The 13,047-nt window shown below is 39.3% G+C and overlaps 1 protein-coding gene across 1 annotated transcript; it reads right to left on the reverse strand.

Annotated features, from left to right (window-relative positions):
- Positions 1-5,974: 5,974 nt before the first annotated feature.
- RGS1 (regulator of G protein signaling 1) lies at positions 5,975-10,137 on the reverse strand. Its single transcript, XM_060142028.1, has 5 exons — positions 9,997-10,137; positions 9,551-9,631; positions 9,076-9,137; positions 7,531-7,694; positions 5,975-6,770 (listed from the first exon to the last, which is right to left on the reverse strand). The coding sequence occupies exons 1-5, from the start codon at positions 10,092-10,094 to the stop codon at positions 6,585-6,587; spliced, it is 591 nt and encodes a 196-aa protein (XP_059998011.1). The 5' UTR covers positions 10,095-10,137; the 3' UTR covers positions 5,975-6,584.
- Positions 10,138-13,047: the final 2,910 nt, after the last annotated feature.

The raw sequence follows: 13,047 nt of genomic DNA on the forward strand, positions 1-13,047 counted from the left end.
GACACAGGATTCCTCCCCGAGCGTCGCTGTCATCACACTCCTTCCCGCTGGGGTGCCGCTCATCCCCAGGGCAGTTTCTGTCTCTGTCTGACAGCTGCTTTGCCCCTCTCTTTCACCTGGATCCTACACGTCAGTTTTGTCTTCTGTCTTTAAAAGGTGCCCTCAAACTTAGAGCAGTTTATTCCTGCAAATCTGTTGAGTGTCTTGGTCCTTGGTTTTGGTTCTCAGCCTGGATGAGAGCTTGCAAGCTTCTAGTTTTGTCCAAGAAGAAGGTGAGCTTTGAGGAAAAACATGTGGAATGCTTCATATGTAGGTTCATTGTGAATAAACTGTTAACGTGTTGAGAGCGCTGCATAATTTATTTTGCACGTGGAGCCTTTTAGAAGCGTATGCCTTAATCTTCCTCCAGGGCTCTCCTCTTCTGTTTCCAAGTTGTTCAATGCACATTTGCAGCTGAAGGACCTCAAAGGTGATATGTTTAAAATTGAGCCGGAAAGGGCTTTGCTGCGATTTTGAGGCCCCAGGCTAGACACCCCGGAGGTATCCTGTGTTCCCCTCCCTCAATTACTCCTCACAGCAAATCGCTCACCAAGTATTATCTATTTGCGCTCTCTCTCCCATTGCCTTGATTTCTGCCCTGATTCTCTCCTGCTGGGCTACAGAACTGGTTTCACCTTTGGCTTTCCTTCCTCAGTTATGCCTTCCTTTGTAACTGTCTTCCACACAAAATCCAGAAATAGCTTTCTACAACACAAAGTAATCATGTCACTTTCAGGAAGAAGCATGAGATAAGGCAAAGTCCTTGGAAACATACATACCTGGTCTCAAACCCTGGGTCTGCTACTTCCTGGTTCTGTGTCCTTAGATAACTTTTTTCACCGTTTTGGTTGGACATTTGTTGATCAATAAAATGAGGTTAAGAGTGCTTATCTCAGAGAGTCCTGGTGTAGACTCAACAACAAGTAACTTGTGTATCAGCACAAGCAGTTATGTCTTTTGCTCATTTGCTTGAAACTTCAGTGACCTGTGATATAAAAGATGAAACTCACGCTCTTTGGAATGGACTGTGTCTCTTCTCAGAATCTGCCCTAAACTACCTTTTGAGCTTTCCCTCCAACCCTCTCGCTTCCACACTAAATAAATCACCATTGCTGAACACAGAGTATTTTTTTCCTGATTTCCTGACTTTTTCACAGACTGTTTCCTGAAATGTTCTCACCCTCTTTCTTCCCTGGTTGGGGTTTATTTATTCTTCAAGATCCACGCCAATTATCCCTTTCCTGTGGAAAAGATGGAGAAATCATCCAGCTAATATTATAATAAGTAAAAGTGCACATTAAATATAGAACAAAAGCAAATATTCTTCCTGGATGAACAAATCTAGTGTCTATTATAATGCATTATTATTTAAGTAACTATTTTTTTGCTAAGAAAGCTTGCAGTTAAAGAACTTTTTAGAAGGCTTGCATTTTTCACTTGAGAAGTGGGAAGTTGGTGTTTCTCTTGAGTGACATGAGAGCGTCTATTTGGAATGTCCCTAAACTCTTTGGAATTTTTGTACATACTCAGCCACATGGATCCTAGACCTCTGACTCTGCTTGGAGTTGGACAGGAGAGAGAGGAAGGACGATGAGAACATTTAATTCTGAATTGTGATTGACATGGCCAACGCAGTTTTCTAAATCTAAAACGTGCTTACAGTGCACCGTTTCTTAACTAATCAGCTCCCTAATCCCAGGAGCTTGACTTCTCTTTCAATCATCAAGCCTACTGCCATAGATCTTCCCCAAATGGCAACATTCCAAGTCGAGGCAAGGTCCCCATGGATTTAATAAATTTGGTTCTTTTGGGTTTGGATTCGAATTCCTAGCCTAATCTTCCATCAATTATGGGAGTTTCAAAGTAACGTAGACAATTCTAAACTATAGCACAATCCCTTTTGGCTTAAAATTTCAATTTGAGAAGATAAAATATAAGTATGACATTTGGGGGCACTCAGGTTTTCAAATGAGACATAAGGTAATACAAACATTTAAGACACTCAGCCAGTTTGTTTCCCTTCTCTCTCTGTCTCTCTCTCTCTCTCTTTGCCTTCCTCCCTCCCTCCCTCCTTCCCTTTCATTTCCCTTTGGTCTGTTTACAAATTCAAGTGAAAGGAGCCACCAGGAGGTAAATACCCAGTCAAATATTTATATAGAAACATCCATAGAAAGTTCTATATTTTGCCATGGACTTACTTGTAGAAAAGTTTCATTTAGGTTAGGCACAGAGTAAGACACAAAATTTTGCCATTAGAATGATACATTTTTAGCTTTTCAAACTGAGCAGGACCTTGCAGGGCCTTCCCAAGGCAGACCCCCGCTTCTCCCCAATGTCCTCAGCCTCTTGTTTGTAGAAGAGCTTTAGCCTCCTAGGCCTTCCCTTAGTTCCAAAGAGCAAATTTAATCAGAGAAGTGAGAAAATACAGAAACAAAGGGAAACAGTCAAGCAAGATAAAATAATAGTAGTTTAGCTGTAAACTAAAGAGTCAAGGACCTTTAGTTCCTCCTCAAGGGCTATAGATAATACCCTGAGCCATATCCTTCAGTCGTTTTGCAGATACTGACACCCCCACAAGGTAGAAGAAGTTACATGCCTGCTGACCACAAGCATATAGACCCAAGACTGGTTGGAACCAGAAGGTTGGTGATGTTAACTCCCAATTACCTCACCATCAACCAATCAGAAGAATGTCCATGAGCGGATCAGATACCCTACAATCCTCACTCCTAACACTGACTTTAAAAACCCTTCCCTGAAAGCCACTGGGCAGTTTGGGTCTTTTGAGCCTCAGCTTCCTGTTCTCCTTGTTTGGCCCCAGGTTGGGTGCCTTGCAGTAAACGCTGTACTTTCCTTCACCACAAGCTGGTGTCATTAGATTGGCTTTGTTGTGCATTGGGCACGCGGATCCAAGTTTGGTCAGTAACACTTTTAAGATACTGGTCTCAACAAAACAGATGGTGGTATTTCTGCAGTTGATGAGTATTTTTTTGGTTCTATAGATAGGGTTTTATGCAGTCTCGAGAAAATTCTACAATTCTGTGTATAATAGCAATTATTTATATCTATGGTAGTTTAAATCACCATTTACTCTATTTTCCCTTCACGTATTTCAGAATTTCTTTTCTCAGTAATAAATCATCAAAGATTCCTCCTAATATAAAACAGCCTGTGTTTGCACACAGAATGAAAGAAACTTGAAATTTAGTTTATCCCACATGAGCTAAATGTGTAAATATGTACTTTTTATTAGACATCAGGAGGTCTAATTTCTACCTTCACGGATTCCTACTTTTCTACAATATACATATCATATTAGAAATAGTATAAAATACATCTGAGCAAAGTAAATTTATTTTTATTTTTTAAATGAATTAGTTTTAAATTATACATATTGTTGATTGCCACAGCTTTAGTATCACAATAGAACATAGCATATGAGTTGAGGATCTTAGATGGAGCAGTTGGACCAGATTTCTCTAAACAGTAGAGCTATTCATATTTCTGTAAATGATCTAATAAAACATCCACACCATAGTAAACAATGCCAATGAAAAGAAATTTATCTTTTCAAGTTTTTTGCAATATCTTGAATCTATGCAGCCATGGTGACAATTTTTTTTTTCATTTTGAAAATGAAGAGATGTCTTAGATGTTTGTTTTGACCATCTGTCCAAAACTTGGATGCCTTTTTTTTTTAATAGGTTTTATTTATTTATTTATTTATTTATCTATTGGCTGCGTTGGGTCTTTGTTGCTGCGCGCGGGCTTTCTCTAGTTGGGACGAGTGGGGGCTACTCTTCATTGCGGTGCACGGGCTTCTCATTGTGGTGGCTTCTCTTGTTAAGGAGCACAGGCTCTAGGCACGTGGGCTTCAGTAGTTGTGGCACATGGGCTCAGTAGTTGTGGCTCACAGGCTCTAGAGCACAGGCTCAGTAGTTGTGATGCACAGGCTTAATTGCTCCCTGGCATGTGGGATCTTCCTGGATCAGGGCTTGAGCCTGTGTCCCCTGTGTCAGCAGGTGGGTTCTTAATCACTGCGCCACCAGGGAAGCCCCTGCATGGCTTTTTAACATGGCATCTTATCAAGACAAAGGCCAGAAGCATTCATTTTATGACCAGTATGTGTGTTGGACAGTTGCACTTCTACTGCCTCCGAGTTTGAAGGGCCTAGACTATTTAATGTGACAGTGGTGCTAGAAATAGGAGCAGAGTGTCTTGTGTTTATATGGACTTGGTTCCCCTCCGGTTTTTATTGAAAGTAACCACATAGCGGTGTAAGGTGTTAGAAAGCTTTTATAGAAGAGTAATTCTACCTGGGCCTTGAGGAATTGGTTGGACTTTGAAAACTGGAAGGAGGTAGGAAGAGGCATTTTAGAGAGATAGTAGATTAACCAAAGGGTAGTGAAGACCAGGACTCCTTCAAGAAAAGGCAGTTGATCCAGAGTGATGTCAAGGTCGGAAGGATGCCGAGAGGGGAGTAAGACGAATTATATCCTGAAGGTCTCACTGGGAGTGTTTTGAATTCCAGAAAGGAAATTTGAACTTCATGTTTTATGTCACGGGAAATGGCAGGGCCAAATCTGTGTCTCAGAAGGTGATGTTTGTGGCTGTTTAGAGGATGGATTGAAGATGGATTGAAGAGAAGAGGCTGGAAAGAAAGAAAACAAGTTGCATGAATGAGCAATCAATGAGAGACTACACTAGCGCGGGAGGGAGGGGGGCAGAAAAAGAGCAAGTGACATACCAACTGCACACATTAATTGTAGAAGGAGGATTGAGGGAATTTGGTGATGGCATGCGTAAGGGAGAGAATGATGAGAATGATGATGGTGATTAAACTGGATTCCCTTCCTAAGCCTCTTACAATATTTTGACCTGCTAAATCATAGAATTAAGCTTATGGTAGAGACAATTTGGACTTTGTCCCATGGCAATTCAAGAATAGTACTTTTTAAACCTCTCTACGTATTGCCCCATGTCATTGCTGTGTGCCTGATGATAGGCAAGCCTGTACTGAGAATATCCAGAGTATTACACTGTGGTGGCTGATTATTCAATTATATATGGGACACGGGAGCATGGGAAGATACAGCTCTATGGGCTATGCTGGAATGCGCGTCGTCCTGATTATCCTTTTGTAGACGATCCTCCAGAGCAGTCTTGTGTTCCTGCTTAGGTAATGCCTAGGACTGCTGAAGGCTTGAGGGTTTAGGAAATGTCTTCTGGTCATTGGGGGGCAGTGTTGCACAGTAGAGGGAACACAAATTGTGTGGTGAGAAAATTTACATGTAAATCCCTGGCAGTGGGACTGTCTCTTAACTCCAGGATTCCCAACCCTGCATAACGAGGGCATCTTCAGAATCGCCTGGAATTTACTCTTAAAATATAGATTCTCATACTCTATCCCTTGGGGATTCTGATTCAGTCAGTCTGGGATAGGGCCCCAAAATTGGTGTTTTGTTTTTTAACATTCTAGGTAGTTTTGATAGCTAAATTTGGGAAGTAGTGATTGCTATGAACATTAAATGAGAAAATACATCTGGCTTTTATAAACTTTAAATCACAATAAATTATTAGTTGTTAATTAGATGACTTCTTGAAATAAAATTTCTATCCCTCTTTAAAAGACTTCTTCAATTTCTCATCAGTTTGAAGCTTGACTATATGAGAGCATATTATATTTGTTTGATCTTTATACATCATGATAGCAGAGAGAAAACTAATGAATTCTGTCCAATACATACACGTAATACACAAAATATAAGATTAACTGGATGATAGTTTTAGATGTTGAAGAGGTGATAGAAAGTAGAAGACCCTTGCTTAAATTTTTGTTAAATCTGAAAAATAAATGCCAGTTTTTAAAGATGGCAAGGAAATGTAAACAGAAATTGCTTCTATGTTTTTAAGACAAAACTCACATTTATTATTGACACTGTGATAATTTAATTTACAAATATATTCTGACTTCCCAACTTTAAGGCAATAGCTTAAGTTAAATACATTGTTCTCCTCTTCATCTCTTTCAATCCCAAAACACTCCAACAAACCAACCAACACTGAAAAACTTTGTGTCAATAACAGAAATGGTGATTTTGAAACACATACTTCTCAAATAGTCATCCAAGTAAAAGAGATTTCAGCAGCTCAGTACAATCTCTGTATAACAATATGCAGCATAAATGTCACTTGACCTTGAAGCTTATAGCATGTTTTCACCAGTTTCAAAACACTTATTCACAGTTTCTGCGTAGCAAGCATTACCCGGCCTTCTCAGTTCTGAGGGATGTTCTAATACGTAGGTCCACTGTATTTTATGACAGTACCACAGTATCTCCTTCCTTCTACCATCGCTAAATTTTCTTCTCACGCTTCTTCAGCCTTGAGCCTGGATAACTTCCATGTTAATCTGTCCTGAGTCATGGGTTCTTCCCCTGGATCTGTGAGTCATCCAAAAAGGCCAAGGTGTTCCCCCAGGGAGCCATCCTGGTACATTCCTTCTGTACTTGATATCATCTTTAATTCCCTCCAGCTGGCACTAGTCACTTTAGACTATTAGCCTGAAGGTCATTCAGAAGATTTAAGTATATATTTGATTTGAGGAACCTGGGATAGGAGTCCTTTTCCATAAGAGTATATATGGTTCTTTGGGCTTCATCGAAACACGTGGGTGTTGGTGCTTTAATCTTCTTGGCTGTAGATTCTCGAGTGTGAAAGTCAATATTGATCTAAAAAGAAATCCTCATCAGTTCATATGCACTTCCAATTTATTGCATATTTTATGATGTCACTGTTGTTTTTGAAGCACCTCAAGACAGTGGCTTTAAAACCTCATTTAAATCAGCTCAAATATCTCTTGAATGCCTATTCTAAGCATACCTTATCCTAGGTGTGGAAGAGTTAAAAAGAAGTAGCACAAAAAAAGCAGAAATATCTTTGCTCCAAGTTAGCTCATAATATCTTTGGGAGGTGCAAAAGAGGCAGACATTATTTTTTAAATATCTGTATAAGGTGATACGTGCATCGAGAAAAGTGATGTGCACATTTAAGGTTTACAGGAGGAGAGGACACTTTGTGCAGATGTTTGCTGCTTGAACCAGGAATATTTAACTGGAAGTGGGCATTACTACTAACTGGAAATATTTCTGCTGCTGCAATCCATGTATTGCACTAATCTCTACTTTATCCTAATCCAAAACGAGCTAGCTCATTAAGGACCCCCTGACATGCAGTTCTGGTCGGCATCACCAGTACTCCTTACCCCACCCCATCACATTAGCTTGTTTTACAAAATCAATCTTTCATCCAATCTTTTCACAAGTGTAAAAAATTAGATTATCATTGCACTGAACTATATGAATACACTTAAATATATAGCAGTGAAAATCATAATACTCAAAAAGGGTTTCATCTTGCTAGTATGTTGAATCTTATTCTATATCTAAGTGTCTTTACATATAAACCGATGGTAATGAACTAAATACTCACTTGTTTGGCGGCATCTGACTGCACAAATGCTTTATAGATTTTCTCCGCTTTGCAATGCAAAAGATCAGACTCTGTTTTTTTATAGTCTTCACAAGCCAGCCAGAATTCAATATTCTCCTCACTGAACTCAGACTTTAGGAAATTCCCAAAGACGTCTTGACCAGCTAAAAAGAAAGGGTGAGGGGTGAGATAAATTAATTTATCACAGCCAATAAATGAATAACTGGAAGAAACTTACGAGAAAAGTACGGTGGCATATTCTCTGTGTACAAAGGGAAGAGGTGGATGCTGCTGAAATGGCTGTGTCACCGTTTGTAGAGGTGGGAAGGCCTTAGGGACCCCTTCGTTTATAGTCTGTCTGGGGTCAGACACGCTTGTCACAGGTACACAGCTGCTTAGTGGTGGCTGAGAGACTGCTTCACTTCCATCTGCTATTACATTACAATTCTGCTCTGCAGGTTATAGAACAATCTCTTTTCTTACACTACCAGCTCAGCCAGAGTGCAGAGTATTTTAGGGAATCAAATATTGACAGGAGGCATGAACATCATGTTAATCATTAGCAAATATAATTTCTCTGTCCAACTCATATAAGTCAAAAGACGTGAGGCCTGTATATTACCTGTGTGCGCTGTACTGCTTGGATTTACTAGTGTTATTCAGGCTTTTCAATGGGCCATTTCTATAGCACTGTTTGGCTGAATCATAACCTAAGTCAGATAACAAGCAGACGAACCAGGTTGAACTACTTGATCCCCACGTGAGGCTCTGTAGGGTGTTGCGGGGGAGGGAGAAGGGGATCAGCTCACCCCGGATAGGGATAAGCTGCCCATCTATGCCCTTGAGCGAGGTCCTAATCCCAACAGGATCCCAATGCCCATGATGAGGGCTAAGACAAGCTGATCTCATTTCCCTTCTCTCATCAGAAACTCCCCGTGAGACTCTGTGTTTAAAAAGTCTTTTTATCATATCTGTTATAACGTGTCATGTTATATATAATGCAGTTTTATGCTGTGTGTCTCAACTGCCTTCAAGGCAGCAAGGCTCTGTGTCTTTACTCTTGAGTCCTTGGTGCTTCTAAAATGCCTGCACATAAATGCCTGGGCTGAATGAGTGACAACGCATGTATGAATGGAAAAAGTTATTAATTGACTGAGTGAATCCTACCCCTACCCCAGTGGTACAAAAATACATCCTTTAGGTAGCTTTCAGAATAGCAGTTCACGTGTTGAGATGTTTGGTTTACTTTTTAAAACTTTAAACTTCAGAACCCCAGCATAATTTAAAATTTTGCTCCTATAATGATCCATGGAAACAGGTAGTTGCCTTGGCAAATTTTTCTAAAGGACAGTAGCAGAACTGAGTGCCGAGTCAACATTATGCCACGATGAGGCATAATACGCTGAAGCTATCAGTCTACAGAACAGCTAGAGTACAACTTTTCACACACCCTCCCATCCAGAATACTATATTTTAATGAAGCCATTCAATCTCTTAGCATACTGAGATAAATCCAGAAACATTCAGTAGTTCATCTATACTTACTCTGGTTGGCAAGAAGTTTTTCCAGAGATTCAGACCACTGCTTCACTTCATCAGCAGAGAGTCTACAGGGGATGACATTTACATAAATTAGTATTTTTGTGTGTGTAAGCGCAAATGAAATCAGAATGGCTGCTGCATTTTGATAACTTCACAAACTGAGACTCTAATTCTAATACATTTTATTAAAATTTATCTATAAGAAAACAAAAATTTGCTTAGAATTACTATCGTTATGAAAATATCTGCCAATAAAATATGAAAAGATCCAAATGTACTCCAACAGTATAATAAGTAGCAAATATATGCATGCACATTTGTATTTAAATTACATTGGTACTAATGCAGCTTAATCTTATTAGTCTTGTTACTTAAAAAAAACGAAGTCCATTATGTATAGTATTACCGCCTTGCTAGAATACAGAGCTAAGGCACAGGCCGCTTATATAGTGATAGTTCCGTGTATTAGTGTACATACAGGTCCTTGGACTTGGAAGGTTTCATTCGAGATTCCAGATGTGGGATCATAGATCTCAGGTATGCTTTCACATCCATTCCACTACAAAAGACACAAAAGTAAATATTCATATTTCTTCAGAAGAATACATTTTATTTGTAAAAAGAAAAGAGCATGAAGCAAACTTCTCCAAGGAATAAGGCCATAATAAAAATAGCTGATACAACATATTGCTATATCAAGAGTGAGCCAATTTTTATGAGCCAAAGTCTGGAAAAATTCCCACCTCATTTAATGCCCTGTCATGATTCATTTTTAAATACAACTGAATATACTTGTAACTCACAGCAGGTCATTGCCCTGATCTAGGTAAACTAAAGGCTCGTATTTTCTTCCATTCTTTCATTTTCAATTGTTCTGCCATTGAGGGTCATCTAAGTCAAAATTTGCACAGTTAATGAACTTACAAAGTCTTTGGCCTCCTTTTCTGCATCTTGTCGTCTAGAAGCGAATGATCAGTTCCTTTCAGTTCCTTTGTATTAGCAGAGAGGAACACGCCTGGCATTTTGTCTCTCCTTGGCGTGGAGATGGCCGCTGCTCACATGGTCCTCAGCAGGCAAGTATCTGCTAATCCACGCCTCTGCTGCTTTATATAGTGACGGCTAACAGGCCCTTGCTGTTCAAACGAGTCTGTTTATCAAGTGATGTTACCACAGACACTGGAAGTTCCCCCTTTCTTGGTGTGTTGTGACGTGTATCTTGAAAAAAACAAAAAGCACACAGTGATGTTTTGTGGTTGAAACTTAACCCAATGAGACTAGGTCCCTTGATTATATAGAAAGAAAGAAAATTAGACCTACAGAGGTGCACACACATATACCACACGTCTAAAGCCTCAGCAGGATCAGTCTTTGGTTCTAGGGGGTGCTTGTTTCTTCATAAAAACTGCATATTTCAATGAAATGTTTCATTTGGTGGGTTTATTGTATCACACAGACTAGAGATGGGTCCCCTCAGGACTTTGCATAGTCCTTGACTATAAAATTCATTGATTACAGTATTTTAAAAAGGGTTTTATTTTTCTTTCAGAAAGCAATGTAAAATAAACAAATACTTTTTTTTTTCATTCGTGCAGTGCACACATCTGGTAGGAAGGAGAGTCATGAGAAGTTATCTTAACTTTTCCCTACTCCAAACCTCATCCCTTATTTCCATGGCAAGAAATTTTCATGTTACTGTTTTCCAGGGTGTGTGCTAAACACTCTACTGGTGATATACAAGATGATTTTAAGGGGTGCATGAGTTTTAATATTTATTAGAAATATAATGTATCAAACTGGTTTTTTTGGTATATTACTGCTTAGGAAAGGAATAAAGTAAAATTAAAAACAAAACTATAAACACATAAAAGTATAGTTAACACAAAAATATGACATAATGTGTAAATACACTGATACAAAAGAATTACACAGTATCAGGAGAAAAACTACTCATGGTAAAAATAAGAATATATTTGGCCAGGCCAGTAGTGTACTTCTTAGGTGATGATCTTCCAAATTTTGGTAGTATCTCTGGAGAGATATAGTCTAGCTTTAATTAAAATTAAGAATTAAAATAAAAACCCAAGGAAATAGATGACTAATCACTGATCAGGGTAGAGGGGCTAGTGCAATATAAGCTCGTACAGAGTTTGTATATAGAATGTGGTTTATTTATAGAGTGTCCAGTTTAATTTAAACCTCCGTTGGTTTTTACCCCTGAAAAGACAAAACAAATTTTACTCAGAGAAGCTTCTGAAGGTATTAGGTAAACCTAACAAAAGGGAATTTTCCTGTCTTAGTTCCATCTTCAGGATAAAAAGTATTTGAAGGAATCACATTTATATTTAAAAATGTACTTACTACACAGGCATGCACAAATATTATGCTGTATGTAGTAAGCGTCAGTTGATGTTCGAAAGATAATGTGATACATTTAGAAAGAGAACTAGTGAGATAAGTTGGCCACTTTGGAAGTTACCCAGACAAAAATGAAGGGGTTCAGAGACGGATGAATAAAGGCTTTTGTTTGTGTGTTTCTTGTGGTTCAGTCCATACTTACTTTTCAGTTAAAATCTTCAGCATTGCTCATGTTTATTTATTTAGTAACCTCTCATTCCTCTGGATAACTGTGGGTAAGTTATGTTAGGGAAAAATGATTTAAAGTTTATTTGTAAAGGCCACTATTATTACTATCCAGATGTACTGATAATTTCCAAAGCATGTCTCAGCAACAGTAGTTCCTTTGGATGTTAATAAGTATGACAAGGACTATGACACCAGCAGCAGCAAAGGTCCTGGGGCCACATAAGTTTGGGAAATGTTGGGTTAAAGTTGAATACTTGATCAATGCCGATCTTCTGAGAACCTTGACTATGTTAGTGCGTGTTTGTCAGTCTCTAAAAGGAGGGTGGAATGTGCAGCAGTGTCTTAACATTTCTGAGAACTGAACTCTCAGTAAGTAGGGAAAATAGTTGGCAGAAATAATGTTCTCTTGACACCACGTTAGGAAGCTGTGGTCTGACAATGAAATAAATATTTGCCTCTTACATATTAATAATTCCTTAAACCTCCAACCTTTTGCTACCTCAATATAGACTTTCAAGCCCAAGCATTTGCAAGCAATTACGATTGTGTGCTTCAAAGCCCAAATGGAGAATTAAGCTCCTGGTAGAGGGGGTCCATCTGAAATTCACAGTGGCACAGTAATGTAGCTGCTGTTTCAAGGGCTGCTTGGAAGCACCTGCAAAGCCTGTATGTACCAGAGCTGGGCAAATCTGGAGAAGCTGTAGCAGTAAGGTTGATGAGTCCATGGCAGGGCACTGAAGTTTCCTGTCAATCACACGGAGTGTCACTGTCTGGTTCCTTTTTGTGAAAATCATTAAGAAAAGACAAGTGATCAAATAGTATCCTTACTGAAGCAATGGCTTTGGTTGAAATTGTAGAGGACTTGACAAAAGCCAAGAGAATAAATAGTGGCTCTTACAAACATAATCTGGTTTGTACATTTCTTCTGTGAAATTGTGTGTTTTTTTAAATAAATTTTTTTTATTTTTTTTTATTTTTGGCTGCGTTGGGTCTTCGTTGCTGCGTGCGGTCTTACTCTAGTTGCGGTGAGTGGGGGCTACTCTCTGTTGTGGTGCGTGGGCTTCTCATTGCGGTGGCTTCTCTTGTTGAGGAGCATGGGCTCTGGGTGAGTGGGCTTCAGTAGTTGTGGCACGTGGGCTCAGTAGTTGCGGCACGTGGGCTCAGTAGACGTGGCTCACGGGCTCTAGAGCGCAGGCTCAGTGGTAGTAGCGCAGGCTATCAACTTCAATGGGGGTAAATTTTAATCTTTGCTGAGTTGATTTTACATTTAGTTTCCACTCACTCCAACTGCCTGAATCCTTGTGGGGAGTTCTTTGCTGAATGACTTTTTCAGTCTTGATATTGATTAAACTGATGTTGGGCCTTTATAATATTGCTGACATTTTATTGTGG

Source organism: Lagenorhynchus albirostris, chromosome 2 (assembly GCF_949774975.1).
Source record: "Lagenorhynchus albirostris chromosome 2, mLagAlb1.1, whole genome shotgun sequence".
NCBI classification, from domain to species: Eukaryota; Metazoa; Chordata; class Mammalia; order Artiodactyla; family Delphinidae; genus Lagenorhynchus; species Lagenorhynchus albirostris.

Bases quoted from the DNA above. Each gene is read 5' to 3' on its own strand.
- RGS1 (XM_060142028.1), bottom strand. From the start codon at position 10,094: ATGCCAGGCGTGTTCCTCTCTGCTAATACAAAGGAACTGAAAGGAACT. The intron at 9,632-9,996 runs GTAAGTTCATTA...TGTCTTTTGTAG, and splicing joins AAAAGGAGGCCAAAGACTTT to TGGAATGGATGTGAAAGCAT. The intron at 9,138-9,550 runs GTATGTACACTA...CATCCCCTGTAG, and splicing joins CCTTCCAAGTCCAAGGACCT to ACTCTCTGCTGATGAAGTGA.